The following is a 20,577-nucleotide window of genomic DNA, read 5'->3' as shown; positions in this document are numbered from 1 at the left end:
TATATGACCATGTATGTATAAAGCAATTGTAAAGAACTGTGAAGCACAAAAGAACAAAAATCTAGTTTCAAATGGAAAAATAGATGTCAACCAAACTCCATAAAGAGCAGTGGAGTAGTATTTCAAGCAGTATTAACACCACATATGCTAGTTATGTCTAGGAGCTTAAACTGGTAAAGCACATTTCTCTTTCCCTTTCTGAAATGAGTAATGCCGTAATAAAGCATTTTTATACCGGCTTTAAGCATTACTAGCATTTCTTCCAGATTCCTTAATGGTGTCAAAATAACTGCAGTAACATGCTTTCTGTTTATTAAACATACAAGACAAGACAAAAAAGTTAGATCATAAATATTAATTTTGGCCACAGCTTCTTGAATTCCACTCTAGGCACACTGTGCTACCACCCACACTAATTCCTGGTATAATTCTTCTGAATAGAGCTGCATTAAGAATGAATGCAATGCTTTGTCTTTAGAGAGGATGCTAAGGTTGCTGAGGCTGGAAGGGAAGGGAAGCAAAAAACAGTATAAATAGCAACCAGAAAATGTGAAAGTATGTTATTAAAAATTGTTGAAGAACTGCCCAGTATAACTGATGCAGAATGCCTGTATTTTATGTTCTGATCCATCAGATACAAGCAAGAGCACGGTGCATCTCAGGAACAATAAAGAATTTTTGAAGGGTGTCCTCATACACAAAACCTGCCCGTACCTACCAAACAAGGAAGAGTCTGGAGTGGGGAAAGCTAGGAGCGATGCCAAGCAGCTCTCGCTGCACAACAAACGTTTACAAATGAGGAGCAGTTTCAGAGTAATTACCTCAGATGTTTGCTGGAGACTAAGCTGTACAGACCAGCCCGAAAACAATCTGGTCTAATTTTGTTCATCCATTAAGCAGATAAATCTGCTTAGTCTTCCCCAGGTCAATGGACAACAGACTACCTTTTACAAGTATTTTCCAGCAAAAACTGCTGTCAGTGCAATAGGTTTTAATATAAAGGTTCCTTACGTACACTCATCTAGACAAATATTTGTAAAGTGTTACAATATTCATGTGGCAATCAGGACAATTGCTTCAAAACATGCTGTTAAATGTCCTGTGATGTAGAGAGCTTTTAAAATCAGTGATTAATACAGAATTTTAAAGATCACGTAATCAAAATGCTGTATTTTCACAGATCGTTTAGGCTATGAAGCAATCTAAAATTACAGTTTTTCTAATTTACAATTTACGATCATCCTGGTTTCAAAATAATTTAAATCACAGACAACCAGGCTAACATGTTGTGAAAGTACACGAGGGTTAACAGCAAATGGAAACAGATATAAATCTAACAAATCTTCTGTTTCTTTCCTGACTCACATACACACAAAAACCAGAGCCATTTGAAGGCAAGCATATTATGTTAAAAGAGAAATCCATCAAGCAAAACAGAATCTACACTTCTCTTCAGGTATCCACTCGCTGATGTTTAATTCTGTACTACAACCACCTCCCAGCAAGCACTCTACTTGCATTACTTGCAGGAAGGCAGAAAGCATTAGATTTTGAGCATTTGGGACACCTGGATTTAACTGTACAACCACTAATACAGCATCTTCAGAGTATAAACGTACCATATAAGTAAAATAGGTCAAGTTAATTCAGACTCTCACCAAAGCAAATAACTAACGCACTGCACCAAAAATACAACTCATCTTGTTTACTGCAAAGTTAAATATAAAACCCATGTTTTTGTACTTCTGAAAGTAAAAATAAGTATTTGTAAAAGAAAAAAAAAGCATATTTAATAGAAGAAAAGCTTAGAATTCCATCTTTCTGAATACAACCTCCTCAGTAGATTTGCCCTTCTTTTGATACAGAACGGATACACAGGTTCTGTTGTATTCCTTTTCTACCAGTCCTAATAGTTACGGTGAAGCTATGTGACATCAAAACACAACTTTCTGATGTGAAGAGACACGCCACAGTGCCATCCACAGAGATGAAGCACCCCCTGCGAAGCCATATGTACCCTCCCACATCCACAACTCACGTAGGGTGCCAGAATGAATCCTGCTGTGACTCCAGCCTGAGAAAGCCAGATCGATGCTCCCAGATTGGTATTGCACAGAAAACGACAGCACACTGGTATATGAGTAAGCGTGTTTAAAACAAAGTAAGGGCTGCAGAGCAGAGAAACAAAAAGAGAGGAGATGATGCAGCAGTGATCTGGCGATAAGCCATCTCATCAGAAATGGGTTCCCTTTTCAGGAGGCTAAACTTACAAGATGTCTCTTTCAAAAGTAATCATTAGCTGAAGAAAACAGCAGCCTGGCAAAGATAACCAGAGGGAAAATAAGGTGAAATGAAGGAAACAGAGTGAAAAGAAAACCCCAAAACAAAAATACAAAGCAAAGGCATGATAAAAAAGAGAAGAAAGATTTTGCTCATTTAGCAGAGCTTCACATTGGCAGGAAGGAGACAAATGGATAAGGTCCATGCTTCCACTTGCTCCTTGTAACATGGAAACGCGGAAAAATATGTGCAAACTCTGAGAAAATGTGGGACCTTCACAACTCTTACTAAAAATGGAAAAGGGTGGCCAATACTCACTGGGTAAGGAAAAGAGAAAAGAGACGTGTAAGGAAGTCCTGGCTATTTTTAGGATCGCAATGCTTCCAAAATTAAATCTGTGTAAGAAAAATTTTCCAAAGAAGCAAGGAGATTTAAAGCAGGCCTTGACGCTACTCAGGTATCACTGATATTTGACTGTAACATTTTCTAGCCTAAATGCCTATAATCTGAAATGCTTTGAAGGTATGCTTCTAAAAACATGGTTTTAAAGGAAGGTTTGCCATCATTTCAACAATATGGTTATGCTAGACACAATTATCATCAAACTAATGAAAAGTACACTTATGAAGCATGAAATCTTTCCCTTTAACTTTCCTCTGACTTTTTCCTCTTATGTGAAAATATAAAATTTCCTTTATTGTATAAAATGACGAAAAATAGCTTGTTTGGGGAGGGAAAAAGAAAAGAAAAGAAAAAAGAAGAAAAGCCCAAGGTTAATTAAAAAAAAATACCAGTCTCTGAGTCAGGACAGACACTGCCTTTCTGTCAAGAAAAGCAAAACAAAATTGCAATCAAGCAGAAACAATTCAATCAGATCCAGCCACACGATCAACCAAAGACTGTTCTTTGCGTGGTCTGGATGTATTTATCCCAAAACTACAATCTCACGCATTTCATCTCAAATTTGAAAGCCATCAGCCTGTAACACACAACATTATCAAAACCCTCCTTGAATCCGTTTGTAGCTTCACAACATCTTGCAGCAGTAAGTTCTACAAGGTCATTATGAGTTGTACGAAAAGGATGTTCCTCTTCTTCTTTTAATTTGCTTTGAAGCTATTTGCTGACTTGTTTCAGCACTTCTCTCTCTTGACATGAGAAATAACGAAATATTTCTGTGCAGTAAATGATTTTCCTCCCCCAACTCCTTTTCCCATGATGAAGAATCCTAACATACATTTTAATTTCCTTCAAAAATTACTTCAAATTACTTTAAAATGACATTTAGTTTGTTCCTTAATAATTCCCACCCACACCTCAAAGTTTTGAAAGTAGAAAACAACTAACAAATATCTTATTTCATCGAGATTCAACAAAGCTGAAATTCCATATGTATTGATAGTCAGAAATCTACAACTGCAATTAATTATTAAAATTGTCAGGAACTGCTTTTTTAATATTATGCAATGTATCTTAACCTTAAATACAGGTGCTGCCCTGAAAAACCGCCTTGTTCTGTCTTAAAAGAAAGTCTGTCAGCAACAATCCCTAAGTTTACCTAAGCAGAGTGAAAGGAAAATTCAAGTTTCTAATAATGTATTTGGATTATGATGCACAGCCACGAGCATTAAATCGCATGTGTTGATATTCACACCTTATAAAAGCACTTCAAATTGCTAAATCCTAATACACAAGATCTCAAAAATTACAGAAAAGACAGACCTATCAGGTGAAATCAAGCTTCTATCACCATTTTATTAAACATCTCAGTATTTACCCTGTCAACTCTGAGAACTGCATGAGTGAGGTTAGAAGACCAGTCACGACAGGTAATAGTCTGAAATTTCTTATCAATGTTAGCATTGCATGCTTAAAAAGATTAAAAAGAACATAGCTGTAGCAAATCTAGGTCATGAAGTGCAAACACTGATTTTCTGAGTACTGTTTTGGTTACAACGGAACCTCTTCACTGGTGGACTTTTCTTTCACCAGCACCATGTCTCCCTTATACTCCAAATCTTTTTACTTCTCAAAATATTTGACTAAGCATATCTTCACATTTTAAGACCCGCTAAACAAGACTGAAGACGTATGACCTACCTGTATTGTACGCATGCGATGTGGGAGAAGTGGACATTTCTAATAATAAAGCACTCATTTTTGCACTTCCTGACTGTCTTCAAATTAATTTTATATTTGTAGTGAATAGCTCCTTCGTCCCTAATAAACTTTAATTATGTCAAAAATACTTTGACTATAGAATCAGGTATTGCATAAATTCTGATGAAAGTTATTTCTCCCCTACCTCCTCTATCCTTCTCCATTTTCTTCATGCTTTAAAGAGTACAATGTAATCTATTTCTAATTATTTAGACAAAAGCAAGACACACGTACTTGACAAGTTAAACTTAACCTTTGCAAACCTGAAATTCTGAAGAATTACAAACCATTATTACAAGCTCATGATAGGTTTCTTTGCTGTTTTATTAAAAGTACACTGTAATATTACTTGAGAAAAGCTATTGCCCAACAACTATGGCCTCTTCTCCCATCTTTCCCACTCTCATAGCCATACTACAATTAATACACATTTAACTTGTGTAACGAAAAACAAACATTCACTTTTGCTATCACCTGTCCTCTTATAAATGCCCACTACACTACCAAACGTCCACTGGATTTGGAAAAGTGTAGACGTTTAAATAACGCTCTCATTGTGGCTTTCCTTTTGCCATACGCCTTTAATTTAAACCACATGTGTATGGGAAAGTCAGCACACACAAACCTCTAGATTGCCCTCAGACAAACTGTCTTGTTCTCCCAGTTTAAATAGCTGCATCGCTATATTCACACACAAAACAGACTAAAACATGTTAAAACTTCTCATTAAAAAAGTATCAACAGTAACTATTGCTACATCCATCCTTTCTAATTAGATATAACTGGTGTTCAGCACGTGCATTTTAATGCCATCCTATCACACAGAGTACTCAACCCCCAGCAAGCCAGTCTGCCAGCTCCCCAGCTCCATGGCCCTGGTCCCCCTCACTTACACATGCTTCCTGTGGAACTCCAAGATCTTCCCTTGGATTCTTTCCTGGTTTGGCAAATACTGGTTTGTTTTCAGGTGTTCCCGATCCTCTGATTCATCGAAATCCCCTATTTCAGCTATTACAGAAAATAAAACAATGTTAAAATACAAAGAAGCAATGGAAAAGGAACAAGGACAGAAAATACTTCATAAGGACCTGGGGGAGACCCCAAGAGCTGGACTATATTTTCCTTTCAGCATTTCCAGTTTGTTCATTACACTTTGTATCCAGCTTCACTTTACAAAACGCACACATCTACCCCAAGCAGACTTCCCGGAGGTTACAGCAGCACTTGAACATTACTTGAAAAACAGACTTGTTTAAAGTCGGAGATGTGGGACTCTCAGAAAAACTCAGTTGTCTAAACATGCCTTCTTTGCAAATGCCTCACACCACACCTGCATATTTATTTATTTATTTATTTTAAATATACATAACAATAGTTATGGATAATCCTACTTGGTAAGAGAGCAAATTAAATTTTAGGAATGGTCCAAAATTAAATACACAGCAAGAACAAAAGAAGTCTTGTGTGTCCCTATAAACTCATATAGTGCCTACATCTGGATTTTTGGCCTCCTCTTCACATATCCACACTTTTCAGAAATGACACTATAGATTTAGGAAGAGATTTGCAGAAAAAAAAAAAGATTTAAAAGTATGGAACAGCTTCCATCTAATAAAACATGAAAGAGACCAGAAGTCATTTGCTTGGAAAAGAATAGCATTAGGCACACAGGACTTACAGCAGATGTATATAAAACTACAATTTGAATGAAAAAAAAAAATATATATATATATATATGAATAAATTTCATAGAATTTTGCATTTTAATTTCATTTGGTAAATTCATAATTGCTGGAAAAGTAAAAAATAAAGAAAGAAAAAAAGAAAATGTTTTCCTGTGCAACCTGAAAAATTAAGCTGGGAAGCTCATTTTCACGGGAGGGTGCCAAAAATATAAGCAAATTCAAAAACTAATTTGAGAAATACAATGAAGCAAAGTTCGGCAAGGGAAACAAAGAGATAAGGAGTCGATCTGACTTTGAAAGGTCACATGCAAAGAATGTTGGATGGATGCAGTAATGGAAGTATCACCAGATGCTTGTTATGTTTCTCACATCTTCCCCAGAGCATCTGCTATTAACTACTGTCAGAAAAAGGAGAGTGGACTACATGAACTAATAATCTCATCCAACACAGCTGTTCTTTAACAGAACATGGCAATATCCTGTTTAAAATCAACCCAGCATACGAAACAACAACAACAAAAACGAAAGGTACTTCTGTAAAATAATTTTATGTTAAAAATAATCATATTCCTTCTTGTTTCTACTTTTCTAGGAGGGTAAGAACAAGATACGCAAGGCTGGACACTGAGATTTGCTCAACAGCTCCATGCTGTCCTGGAATTGTTCCTAAAACATTTGCAAAGTTTTGACAAATCATTAGCAAATTTTAATTGTGCAACTCACTAACCACATACATAATACAGTTTTGGTCTTCCAAAAGATAACTAATATTATTATAGTTATGTTTTAATAAACTAATTAGGAGTAGAGAACTAATAACTACTTAGTAGTACACATATGAAAAAGTGTAATTTAAAAGCTTTTGTGTCCAGTAAGCAAGGAGGCACAAAACCCCATTTCTGCAGCTCATATTACAGGTTTGGCTGCTGCTTGAAAGGGCAGGCTAAGCTGAACTCATTTGGTCTCGAAACCAATCAGTCTTTCAACCTGCTTGACTTAAAGGACACAATTTTAGCTCTTTAGCTGCTTACAGACTGAGTAAGCAGAAACATGGAGAGCTCCCAAATCAATTGCTTCCAATTTCCACTTCCACTCCCTCCAAAGAAAAAAGCTGCTGACAACTCTAGTGTTGAACTTGTTCTCTCACATTTCTAGTTTTATTTCTGAAACGTCAGCCCAATCTCTGTATGTTCATCACCTTCCAGCCACTGGAAAATTTAGAAACTAACTTAAGGAAGCACAGCTGTCTGACAGTGACCCCATTTGCAGAGCCAGAGCAAGACAACACGCAGGGGTTTTGGTTTTGTACAATCTCCTCAGAGCCAAAGTTATCTTGTACATAAATAGCAGCTGCTCCCCACAACACCAGGAACTAGCTAGCCCTGACTGTAATCCCACTGTTCAAAACAAGCAGGTTTACTGCATGTATGGAAAAGAAACACTGCGAGACAAAACCCTCCTAGTTATCAGAATGCAGGCAAAAACTTCTGTATGCTCTTAAATTCAACGTAGCAATAGCAACATCAGCTGATGCCACCACAGTGGCGATACTAACATTGCAAAAGATGAGAGATGAGAAGAGCTGCCGTATTGTCACTGCAGGTTAGTCGTTCTTCTGCCAAGTCCCTCTTGATTTGCAATGCAAACAAATACCTGAAAAGAGAGAGTAAGAAGTACAACCTTGACATGGGAAAGAATTTTAAAACAATTGAACAGTATTTAAAAAGAAAAAAAAAAAAAAAAAACAAAAAACGAGCATCTCCTAATTCTCCTGCTCTCCAAAAACAACATAAAACGGAAGCCTTGCTATCAAGAACATCCAAATAAAACTAAACCCATGACTAATCCAGCTGCGCAGTGCAATTTATCAGCGTAAGTGAACGCACTGGAACAAGGAAGCAGAAGGAAAACCACACTCTTTAACCAGCTTGAGTTATGAAGTAACAGCAGCTGTAATTTTTAGCTGGAAAGAAACTTAAGGAAGACTTCACTTGATTTTATTTATTAGAATGGAGCTGAGAGAACATTACTGATCCTAGCGTCTTGTTAGGAAAAATATTTTTTGCTCATAATTCATTTACTTGGTGATTGCATTTTCCAGGACAATAATGTCAGCAGTCTATAAAGACAGTAAGAAATTACACTGACTTTTCTTGTGCACTATGATAATTTACCAAAGTATTTTCCAAAACACTGGTTAAAGACGAATAGGTTTATTTGAAAAAACGCAGGGAAAGAAGAAGAACATGACAGGATCGAAAGTGCAGTGATAAGGATGAACTTAGAACCTCAACCAGTACTTTTTTTTTTATGAATATAATGTTGGCAAGTCTTTTGTGCTTTTCTTTTTACTTGGAAGAAAGCGTGTAAATAGGCAGCAGTAAATAAGCAATATCTTATTATTATAAACCTAAACTAATAGACTGATCAATATTCTTTAACGAACTATTCAACTATTAAAAATAATTGTAAAGACTTTACAAATATTTAAAATCTCTGAAAAGTGAACAAAAGATTTTTTTTAAATGAAAATTAATTTTAAAATAATTATACATTAGATTCTCAAGGCAAAAAGATAATAAAATGTATACATTTTGAAGGCTTTTTTTTTTAAGTAGTGTAAGAAGCTACTAAAGACTATCCTATAACATACACTCTGCATTCTGTGTACCTGACTGTGCGATATTGGCTTCTTCAATACAGCTACCATAAAGAGTCCATATCCTTAATAGCATTATGAAATACCTTGTTGCTCTAAACACAGACCATAATTCCACAATAAATACTAAGTAAGTAGAGAAAAACACAGTTCCTGCTCCAAAAAGGTATATTCGTAAGGAAATTCCTACAAGTAACAGTAATTAAGAAAATTGGGAGTAAAGGAAATACTTAGGTAATATCAATCATTACAAGAGGCAATCGCATCACGGGAGTTATCATCCTTGCTTGCTCTTAAGTATATCTGAAGGATGACAATAAGGAACCTTTATGAATCTATAAAAAGAATTCCAAATAAACATAGTAAATCTGGAAAAAGCATTAAAGAAGCTCTCTAAACATTAAAAAAAAAAGTCCTTTTAACAAGCACAGATTTCAAACCACATTCACTGGTGCTATTGAGTAATTGGGTCTACTTAATTTACCAAAGGTTCACCCAAAGTTAGCAACTGGCAAAAGTAACCCATTATAAGCACCAGTGATAAATCTGAACAGTAAAGTGTCTTTGCTAGTTGCAGTGTACTTAAAACTTGGACTTCTGCAGCTTAAAGCATAAATCATTTATTAAAATATGTACTGATTATTTTATACAGGTTCTGTTTACATGTGTTTCCCCTGTACCCCGTCTCTTTTGATACTGTGATGTTTGGCAAGACCTAACTTGTACTGTTTTCTGTTTTGAAAAATGTTTTTTCTGGTAACATTCTCTGCCAACACATTAAAAATGTGACACTATTTAAAAGTGCTCTTTCACTTATCTTCAGCGTAAGTCTTGCTTGGAAACAGATGCAATGACCTCCTATTCTCACTTTCCTTTTATTCCAGAAGATAATGCAAACCAAATTCTTCAGAAAATACTTTACCTCGTATATTCCTCTTGCAACTGACCCGGGTCTGGTGGGAAAAACTTTACAGCTAGACGAAGCATTGTAGTCTTTGGTCCTATAAGAAAAGTTAGTCATTTCACAAAAAAAAATTGATCTTCGTAAGCACCTGCATATTATGCTTTCCAAGATCCACAGAAACACAACACACAAAGTCTAGCCAGCTTTCAGCTTGCCAGCTGGCTACGGTGGTCCTACGGGGTGTAGATAATCCATATCAATACAGGTACAGCAAAAAGGCTCCTTTTAAAACTATGTATCTATAATACTTCCAGGGCATTGAACAAAGTAAAATTATTTTGCGCAACATGAGGACTACAGAACAGCTACTTGACTGCTTTCAAAAGCATCGCAGACGATCCTGCGGGACATTCCCAGAATGGGAGGACGGAGCAGCCACGTTGCACAGCTCCCCCCATTGTGGCTGCCTCCAGGATCTGCCCAGGAGAGGAACCCAGGAGGGCAGCTGGACCCTGCAGGCTCCCCACAGGGACCAACGGGCATTTGCAGCCCGCTGCCAGCACGCCCATTAAGGCCCACTTCAGCCCTTTTTTGCCATTGAACTCATCAAGCTAGGCAACACAGAAAAAACTAATTTAGGTTTAAATCTAAACAGAATCTGAGATAACTGGAATTACCCTTCTCAGCTGCAGCAGCTATTCTTTACTCAGAATAAGACATCATAACCTGGACCCTGCGCTGACCCAGGAGGGAACATCAGGATGGGATCAGCAAGCCCAAGGCAAGGCAAGCCGCCCCCTGGAGAGCAGCTCCGCAAAGTGCTTTGCGGCAAGAAAACCCCACTGCGACCAGACCCCATGAACAGTGTCAGCCTCATGCCAGTATTGTTGGAGGACTGTTAGACAGTACCCCAGCCATTCACTGGGCCCTGAGCAGATGCTGCTGTTCTGCTCGTTTGTCTGCTCTTAAAGCAGGAAGGGTTTAGTGTTTTGCAGTCAGTCCGAGCAGTAGGACGTCTGTGAACAGATCGCCTGCACCAGCCCACCAGGAACTGTGGGACGTGGCCCAGTCCCTGATGCTGGGCTTTATCCCTGGGCCAGCTGCTCCAGGTAACGGCGAGCCCATTTCTCATTCACACACAAATCTGTGCCACCAAGCGCGCTGCTACGACAGTACCAGCGAGACTGCAGGGGAACGAATCCCGAGAAATTCGAAGACCAGGAAATTCTCAGGGAATTCTCCAGGCCTCCTGCCTTCATCCCCCTGACAACTTGAGAGAAATCGGTTTTCTCCTGCTCTCGCGTTCTCAGTTGCCACCAAGAAGGGAGGTGTACGGTTCTCCATAGGATTTTAACACGTCCATCCTCTCATTTGTTAGCAGAGGAACAATGAATTTTGCTTCCTTCCTTGGAGAACTAACTTTCAGACTACCACAGCCAGCTCGGCCTGAGTTACCACAGGTTTGGTGAATGAAAAAACTAAACCACTGATCCCTAATTAGCACGTGATATCTAGAAACAGAGGCTGGAAATTAAACTTGTTAATTATACACAAGGTTTACATTTGGCAAAGTCTAATACCTTATTTCAAGAATTTTATAATTCTTGAGATACATCAAATGCAGAAAATATATGGTGTTAATGAACCAGGAAAAACAAAAAACAAAAAAACACCACCAATAACAAATCCACTTTACTTCAATTTCCCAAAATTGCTCTTAGCCTTTGGAAAACCTCCACAAAGTTAAAAACAGACATGCATGTTAACCACACCAATCAACTGGAAAATATTGTTGCAGGAGCAATTTTGACAGCCTTCTGAATGCTACATGTGTTAAATGACAATAAAACTGCATAGTTGTTTTTGCGGCACTTTGTATCACAACTTTTCTTTTTGTTTTTATTCTTGCCTTTTCTCTACAAATTATTTTCATTATAACTAGGAAAAGACTTTTAGCATAGTGCAAGGAAACACCGGACCAGTCTTTACCAAGATGCAGAATGTACTGTAAGAAGCCAAATCTAAAAGCAAACAAACAAACAAAAAATCGGGAAAAATTACCCTGGGGTACAGTGACCACCACACTCTATAAACCGGCAGCTCCTCAGAGATGGTGCCCAAATGTCATCTCCATACTGTGTGCCCATGAGGAAAGCAGGCGTTTGCATCCGCACTCATCACAAAGGAAAACCCAGAAAGGCATTTCCATCTAGGCTGCACTTGAGGCATTTCTGATATGCACTTGTGAGCACTAGCTGTGCCAGAAAGCCCCCGGGGAGGAGGGATGGGGAGGCACCGGCACATGGTGCTGCCAAGAAAAGGTTCCAGCTCACAACCTTTACCCCCCCGCTGCTCAGAGGAATGATTCATTGCTTCAAGAACCCCCTTAATATTCCCAAACATCTGGAGGAAACCTTTCAAAAATATTACATTTAGACACTAGAGTTGTGGAAAACTGCCAGGTTATTTCCCCTGCAGCAACGCTGAGCTGATGCTGAGCACACCTGGAAGCCACACACCGCCGCACTGAAAAGCCACATAATCATTCTTTCCCTCTTGGCACGGGCATGTGAACTGAATCCTTGCTGCAACCCTGTGTCATAAATTTGAAACCCCCTTCCCTGTAAATTGTCCATCCCCAGCAAATTATGCATACATAGTGATTTAAATTTGGATCAAAACATGGAAATCCTTTTCTATTTTCAAATTGGTCATTGTCTGACTTGCAGCACAGTAACTGCAGCATTACAAATGGGCTCCGTGGAGATGTCCCTGTGATATACAAACCCCCAGAGGCACACGTAACTGCCCCTGTGAGACCATAAACCAAAGCACTTCACGCAATGTACCGGAATGGTTCTGTAATAGAACTGAGTATGTTCCTGCTGAAATTAATCAAAAATAAAATCCACATCATACCAAAGAAAAGTTTCATACATCTCAAAATAGGTCATCACCTAAGATCGGCCTGAATGTAAATTTGTTCATCTAGATGTTTTTATTTTTGAGGGCATATCTGAGATTCAGAACTACATGCATACAATTACACAGCAATCTCCATCAGCTCTGTAAACTACCATCTTTGAACTGTATTAACTTAAAAGCCCAGGATAACATCTAGCATTCTTATACTGCTGTGCTAAAAAAGAAAGTTATAAAGTTAATCCCAAAATTATTAAACTTAAAACCAAACCAAACAAACAAAAAACAACCAAACAAGAACCTTAACAGAACTGTGAAGGCTTTTTATTCAACAGTACTGTCTAAACTCTTCTTTACAAAGATGCTCCTAATGCCATTGTATGTCTGCTACTGGATTCAATGAAGGAATAGCCTAAATCACTATTTTTGGAATTAACCTTTTAATTGTAAACATTTTCAAGGTGCTCTACATTCATATTTAAATTTTTAAAACAGCAGAAAGCCAGGAGGGGATTCAACTAGCAGTGAAGAAGGGCTCTCTCCTGAGCTACCAAAACCATACAAATTTAAAATTGGGTTCAAAATGTGAGCATGTGACAGACTCTACTGCTTAAGACGACAGATTTTTTTTTAAAGACAACTTTCAATGTCACTGGCAACATAACCTGGGTGGCAGGTCACCAAACAGCTGAGCAGCCATAATTTCTAGCATATCCCCATGGTCTCAGACCATTTTAGGACAATATATGTATTATGAGTGAACTTGTGGCCATTGGCCTATTGTCTAAGGCTGATTTTCCCCTATTTATATAATAGAAAGCAGAATCCAGCAGTAACCAAGCAGTATCACAGACCTGTGTTCCACCAGATCTTTTGACTGAAACATAAATCCTTCCAGTAGGCAGCTATGGAAAAACAAACAAACAAACAAAAAGCCTAACTGCATGGAGTATATAAAAAGATGACACAGCAACATTTTTTTTTAAATGGGAAATGGAGATTTGAAGTGGTCAGGGATGTCAATGGCAGTAAGAAGGACTTCTACATTAGTGACAAAGTGAAGATCAGAGAAAATGTTGGCCCCTTGCTGAATGAAACAGAAGACCTGGCTAAACAGGATAGTGAAAAGGCCACGGTGCTGAATGCCTGCTTTGCCTCAGTCTTTAGCAGCAAGACTGGCTGGCCTACAAGAATCCCAGGTCCCAGAGACTGGGGGAAAGGCTGGAGCAAGGCAAGCGTACCCTTGGTGGAAGGGGATCAGGTCGTGGAACACTTGAGCAAATTGGACGTTCGTATGTCCATGGACCCTGAGGGGATGAACACTGAGCAGGGGTTGAACGAGATGGACCCAGAGGTGCCTCCAGCCTTAGCCACACTGTGGCATTCTCCACGCACACGGTTAGAGATCACTACCTCTGCTCTCTCAGTGAAGCTGTTCCTGAGGAGACTTCAGAGAATTTCTGACAATGAGAAGGGGAATACCCACCATGTTGCAATTCACTGAATATTAACAAGCTCTGAATTTTGCCTGGCAAGGCAGAACAATGGAGAAGGCAATTGCAGCTTTTGCAGTCCTTGTGAAAGTTAATCAGCTCTCAGACAGGATCACGACTGTAGATGTTACCTCCTTGCTCACAATGGATTTAAAAATCCAGAATATTCCTTTTTGTTTTTCTCCATTGTAAGACAACACAACTTAGAAAAGCTCACAAACACCAAATGTTATGTTTCACTAACTTTACATCAGCTGATCCGATCTATCTAGATATTTATCACAGAGGAAGAATCATATGCTCAGTAATTTTCCATTCCACCCACCACATACTACATATTAAAAACATCAGGTTTGCATGCCCAAACAGGAACCATTATCATCCCTACCAAATACAATTTTCAGGGAAGAATAACCAGTAAATCAAGTAGTAATTATGAAAGCAGCCCACATAAAGTAGATGCAAATTAAGAAAAACTTCCTTTTTTAAAACTACTTACTCCGTACTTGTTTAATAACAGGTTTCATAGGTTCCAGCCAAATCTGAAATTAAAGAAAAAAATTACAAACTGGCATTCATTTGAATACAATAACATCAAAAGTAAATTCAATTTAAGCAGTACTTAATATATATGCATTTTTTCCTCACTGTAGCAATGCAGCAATTCCTTTGCCTCAAAAAAAAAGTACTTTCCATTTGAATTGACATTTATCATGTATCAGTACAAAAATCACTGATCCATGCTTAAAGCTCATTTGGACAGAGAATGAAGAGTCACTTCAGCAAAAGCACATCACCAATGCTGAGGTGGTGCACAGAAACCATGCCAAAACATGACAGTAGAGAGAAGCCCAAGTACAGGACTACAGAAGATCTGGGCGATGCGACAAGGCCGGAGTTTTTTCCTTTCCATGCTCTGTCCATCCCTCTCCTATAAAATGATACTTTAATATCTTTACTCTTCATTCATTTGCCACAATTTTGTTCTCTCTTGAACACACAGATTTTTAAAGAAAAACTGTTTTCATTCTAGTAACCATAAAACTATTATGATGTATTCTGAGTACTGAAGTCTTTATTTTTATTTTTTTTAACCCCCCCCTCCAAACAAAAAGACATTAAAAAAGCCATAACAGAGCAATGGCCTAGGTGAGGTCCTTATCAGTCACTTCTCTTGCAAGAGCTGAGGATTTTAAGAACCTTATTACCAGAAACACTTTGGAAGCTTTGCAAAAGAAAAATAAACTAAACAAGCTTTGCTGTAGTCCCTTGGCTCAAAAGCAGCATGCATTAGTGCTGTTAGCATTCTCTATGATCTCAGTCATACTTTCTGCATGTAAGACCTAGAAGTAGAAAACATAATAGAGAAAGAGAACAAAGGCCCCATTTTAAGAACACCACTCAGTTTAGAAGCTACATTGCCCTCCTTGCAAGGATAATCAATTAGGATGCTTACAGAATCTTATTATTTATCTAGACCAACGATTAAAAGTGAATGCAGGCCTATACAGCTGCTGGAGCCTGTATGTATTGCAGAGAGGTACATAATGACTCTTCAGGGAAATTGACTGAAGTCTGAATTAACTGAATATGAATGTCACCACCACCAAAACTACACATTTAATATGGTTTTGTAAGGGCTATGCAGACTATGCTTTGAGTTACTAATTTTTAGAGGAAAGGACGATTTTATTTATGTTTCTGAAAGTGGAAACATCAGCAGCTACATAACTGCATTATATGTTTTTGAGATTTAACAAGATACAGAATCTGATTCTCCCCCTCTACTTTATTAGTTGACACCGTTCTGATGAGTGAAGTAGATTTACAATAAATCAAAGAGAATCCTGCAGGAGACTCCAGCACTTTTGACACTTAAGCAACTGCATCCGCTCAAACTTTTTATTGTAATGAATTTGTCAGGAAACATTACATACCCAATATGACTGGATGTTCTGGAACTCAATTCCAAAGTAGTCCGATTCATTCAAATTCAGATGCTTGTAAACTTCTGTCAATAAAGCCTGGCCATAATATTTGGACTGAAAAAAAAAATACAATGAGATTAAGACAAACTAATTTACAGCAAATTAGAAATAGAATATGGCATCTTTAAAAACTATAGAAAAGATTTTTCACATTAGCATTGACCACCTTTGCTACTGTAATGAGCAAACACCCCCTAGACAGAGTGTACATACAGCCAAGTTCCACAGAATGGCAGCCAGCGATGCTGGAGGCCTCTGGAGGCCATCTCTACCTGACCTTATCTATGTGAGTGGACAAGATCAGCCACAAGCTATGTGTGGGTCCTTCAATGAACCAGCAACAATCCACCCATGTAGCCAGCAACTGTGGCTCTCCCCCAGCCAAAACTGACTGACGCAGGGGCTGTGACACCTTTTGTCCCCACAGAAAAGAGCCTGGAGCGGGATTGCCTCCCCCAGCCGTACCACTGCAGCACGCCGCATTGTCTCTGTCGAGCTGCCTGCGATGGAGCCCTCCCCACCAACCCTTTGCCCAGCCTTTAGGCAAGCTGCGTGCAACGCCACAAAACCAATGCTGACAGAAAGCAGCTGTGGTAGCGCAGGTGGAAAGAGGGAGTTTTCACAGCACACCCAGAGCGAGGGCACACAGCTCCGCTTGAGGCGGCATCCGACTGTGGTGCCGGGCCATGCCGTGCGCCGTAGGCCGTCACAAACCACTGAGGGAAATCTGCCACCATCTCACAAAATCATTTCCTCCCCCACTCTGGCTTGTTTTCATTGACACTGATGTTCCAGCTAAACACACCTGAGGCACTCATGTCACTCAGATTTCGTTTATTTGGAAAAGTCAGAGCTCCAGAAGACACTACAGTTTTCCCAGTAAAACAGGTACAAACAGTTCCGTAATTGACTCTCTAAACTCAGAACAGTAGATTTTTTTCATGAGGGTAGGTATTAAAATAATTAGTAATAGAGTAAGTCATTTAAATGTGCAAATGAAAAAACAAGTCCTTTTGGTTAAAATAAGAGGGTTTAAAAAAATATAGAGAAGGTTGGGAAAATCACTCTGCATTACTGAAATTCACAAAAATTGAAGAGGAATTGCTGCTTACAAGACAGACCGACTGGCAGTGGTTTTTAGAACCATGCAATCTGGTTGTATCACTTCAAAATACCTCTGTATCACTTCAAAAAAAAACTCCAGTGAGAAAGTATGACAACTGCAGTACTGGAAGTCTGAAGCAGCACTGGTAGTCTACCTGACATGAACAGCTGACTGCATCCAGTGCCTTAACAAAGGAGGAAAGTACAGAAATAAAAGGATAGAAAACGATATGAAATCAGCAGAAATCAGCTCATCTCTCTCATCCACGCTTTCATAAGTTATGTTTACCCATGAAGGCAACCAAGATTATGAAGCACAAGTCAGGTGAATTCACATGGCACAAACAGCATTAATTCCAGAAGTTGCTTGGTATCCCACTGGATCAAGCCTCTGATGCTGAAACCCCCAAATAAACCTGCAGGTAAGCAGACGAGATCCAACACGGTGAGAAGTGCTCTCCTCTTTTTCTGGTTACAGAAACATTTTTACCCAGTTTCTGCAAGCAGTCTGCCTCGAATTTACCCGAAGAGCATTCTTCCCTGAGAAGACCAAATAGTGCCTTTTCAGTGCTGCATTGGAGTCTTTAGACAGGAGCACGCTGCTGCTTCCAGCTCCTGGCCTCATGGTGCACAGCAGGCTCAGACAGACAGCCTCAACACCGGCCTCCAGGCCTTGGGTGCCGTGTAAACCACGCACAGAACGAAGGAAACACACGCTTGCCCTGCCTCACCACTTCTAAATGAGACCTTCCCGTGAAATTTAGAAACAAATCAATGTAATATTAGCATAAACATTCTGCCATTTCAGAAAACAAAACAAAACCTCATGGCTGATAACCTTCCGCTGCTCCCGCGCAATGCCCGCTATAGCCTGGGGATAAAAAAATCTTTTTATCTTTTTATTCTGAAAATTCGACTACTTGGATCATCCACCACAGAAGGAGGAGAAATTCTGGGAAATGGAAAATTAATGAGATTTGGTAACAGAGTAACAGAGTAAGAGGAAACTGTTGCAACTGATTAAATTCTAAAGGTACCATCCAGATGTTAAAAGTGTAAAATTATTTTAATTAGGCTTTCAACTATAAATTTAGGTGTCATTTACAGCAACGGCTTAAAAAACTCACTCTAAACTGAGTTTAATTTCATAGTGCTTCCTTCAAAATATAGACCAATGTTAACAATGTACCATTTTAATATATATATATTAAACAAAAATCAGTTACAAAAGCTTGAGACTGAACACAACATTTTATTCTGTCTCAGATCCTGTGGGAAAATTCTTCTAACAGATATTCAGTTCCTCTTTTTTTGTTGTTATATTTATCTATTTCAATATGCCATGTTATAACCATTCTTTCTGAAAAGCTTCTTAACATTTTGAAGTTTACAGAAACGTATGTTCAGTTCTGCAGTGGATAGCTCCATGTCATTGTTGTATCTGCATGAAAGCAGCAGAAAGTAAATCTTCTAAGTAATTATATAATTACTGTAACTTTGACGTCAGGTCAAGAAGCTGCATGAATGCAGAATATAAATTCACAACACAGCATACTTTCCATTCCAAAGTTCTCAATTACTCTTTATATGCTGCCAAGATGATGACTAATGGTATTACTGAATTACTAAATTATTACACACACACACAAAGTGTAAAAAATTAAATAGGCAGCTAACAAAAGCTTCTCCCAGTGACCCAGCCCTGAATTTTTTTTCTTCAAATCAACTTGTATATTCAGCTCAAGGCTGAAAACTTCTTAAAGCCATGGAAGTATGGTATCGGGATGGGTACGTTACACTGTCACTGCACTAACAGAACACCTGTGTGGCAATCCCATGCCTGTAATTTAGGGTGAATAATGCATTCAGACTACATGCACAACAACTAAAGCTTTGCAGTTTTCTTAAGGCTTTGTGATATGACTACCCCCCCACCCTTAAAGTGCTGTCACATTCTGAAATTGAAATTATTACTGTATGTAATGTATGACTAATGAATAGATCATCTTTCTCATGGAAGTATGAAGATTTGGCAGGTGAACTGAGCAGAGAAAAAAGGGATATAAGGAATTACTCCACCAAGAGCTGGCCAGACGTTAGCTGCCTATGAAATAACAGCCACCACAGCCAGTCTTGCACCTTTGTGCATTTTCTGGTATTTAGAAATAGAGGCACAACTCAATTCAAATTCAGGAGAGCTAAGGGAAGAACAGGAAAATTCAACATGAGTGCATGGAAAACATGACATTTGGAAGTTTTTATGCAAGTAGATATTCATCACCATATATGCTCAGGCCCTCCTACATCTCCTACAAGCATACGGGGGGATTCCATAAAAATTGACATGAACCCGAGTGATCTCACTTTTGTTTCAGCACTGCATACTGTGATGTAATGCAAGACCTCCAATATGGGCAAACCAAACTTCCCATGGCATAACATACATCGTGTTGCTGAGAGTCCACATTATATCAATTAAGCTTTGCTGACATACCTAGCTTGGATGAATTTTTTACACCGAAAAACGAGGCAGCCTTTTGTTCAGCAATCTGATATCTATCTCTGCCACGATCAGCTTTGGCTGCTTCTACCTTTGGGAGCATCACAGGACACTTCTTAAAAAAAAAGTTTTCATAACAGTATAAAAGTAACATAACTTTTACATAAAACCAGTATCAGAAAGAAATAGAAGCAAACATTTTAAACTGTAGTTTCTTTACAGAACAAAGTATCTACTTTTTTTTAAGTCAGTCAATACATTCAATGTTAGCAGTTTTTAGGACAGAAGAGTATAAGTAAATAAAAATGAGGAGTTGGAACAACAGTTATTGTCATTTTGTAATCCCAACTGTTACTTTCTATTTTCTTAAATATGATATATTACTGCCTACCTAGCAGATCCTCCCTTTGTTGGACCATTTTAGCTTCGCAAGACAGAAAAACAAACTAGGAACACAAAGCATATGATTTTCAGTGGACCATATTTCAATATTATCGAAACCAATTCTTCCTCAGCAAACTCCTAAACATGTCTTTGAGAATATCTTAACTTTCTACTTCTATGCACTTTAACTTAAAAAATAACAACAAAACAAACCAAAACACAGTATTTTTATAAAGAGTATTCCTCTCATTTTCCAAAATGGACAAACCGCCCTTGCTCAAGCTTTCCAAAAACGAAATCCACTTTTGGCAGCAGTTAGGCTGGAAAAAAAATTCAGTCCAAAAGCCAAGAGTTTGGAAAAAACTGAGAGTTATAAAACAGAGGTATAGAATGGAAACTTTTGTGTGAGCCAGAACAGCAGGAACCACTGGTTTCCAGCTTCAGCAAACACCAGCTGACCTTGGATTTTGTGTTAGAGAAATCTGCAACTGTTTGGAG

The 20,577-nt window shown here is 38.5% G+C and overlaps 1 protein-coding gene across 8 annotated transcripts in view; it reads right to left on the bottom strand.

Moving 5' to 3' along the window:
- FARP2 (FERM, ARH/RhoGEF and pleckstrin domain protein 2) overlaps positions 1-20,577 on the bottom strand; it is a 79,919-nt gene that overhangs the window by 41,444 nt on the left and 17,898 nt on the right. For all 8 annotated transcript variants that reach the window (XR_014588363.1, XR_014588364.1, XM_083849231.1 and 5 more), the window contains exons 3-7: positions 16,041-16,145; positions 14,603-14,645; positions 9,707-9,785; positions 7,681-7,778; positions 5,334-5,448 (exon numbers count right to left, since the gene is read on the bottom strand). Coding sequence is in view for 6 of the 8 variants with exons in the window: in XM_083849231.1 (XP_083705357.1) it covers positions 5,334-5,448; positions 7,681-7,778; positions 9,707-9,785; positions 14,603-14,645; positions 16,041-16,145 (440 nt within the window). In the remaining 2 variants the exon portion in view is untranslated. The remainder of the gene's footprint in view (positions 1-5,333; positions 5,449-7,680; positions 7,779-9,706; positions 9,786-14,602; positions 14,646-16,040; positions 16,146-20,577) is intronic.

This window comes from Anser anser, assembly GCF_964211835.1.
Source record: "Anser anser genome assembly, chromosome: 9".
NCBI classification, from domain to species: domain Eukaryota; kingdom Metazoa; phylum Chordata; class Aves; order Anseriformes; family Anatidae; genus Anser; species Anser anser.
The sequence above is the reverse complement of the archived record's forward strand: the minus strand, read 5'-3'. Positions and strand labels throughout refer to the sequence as shown.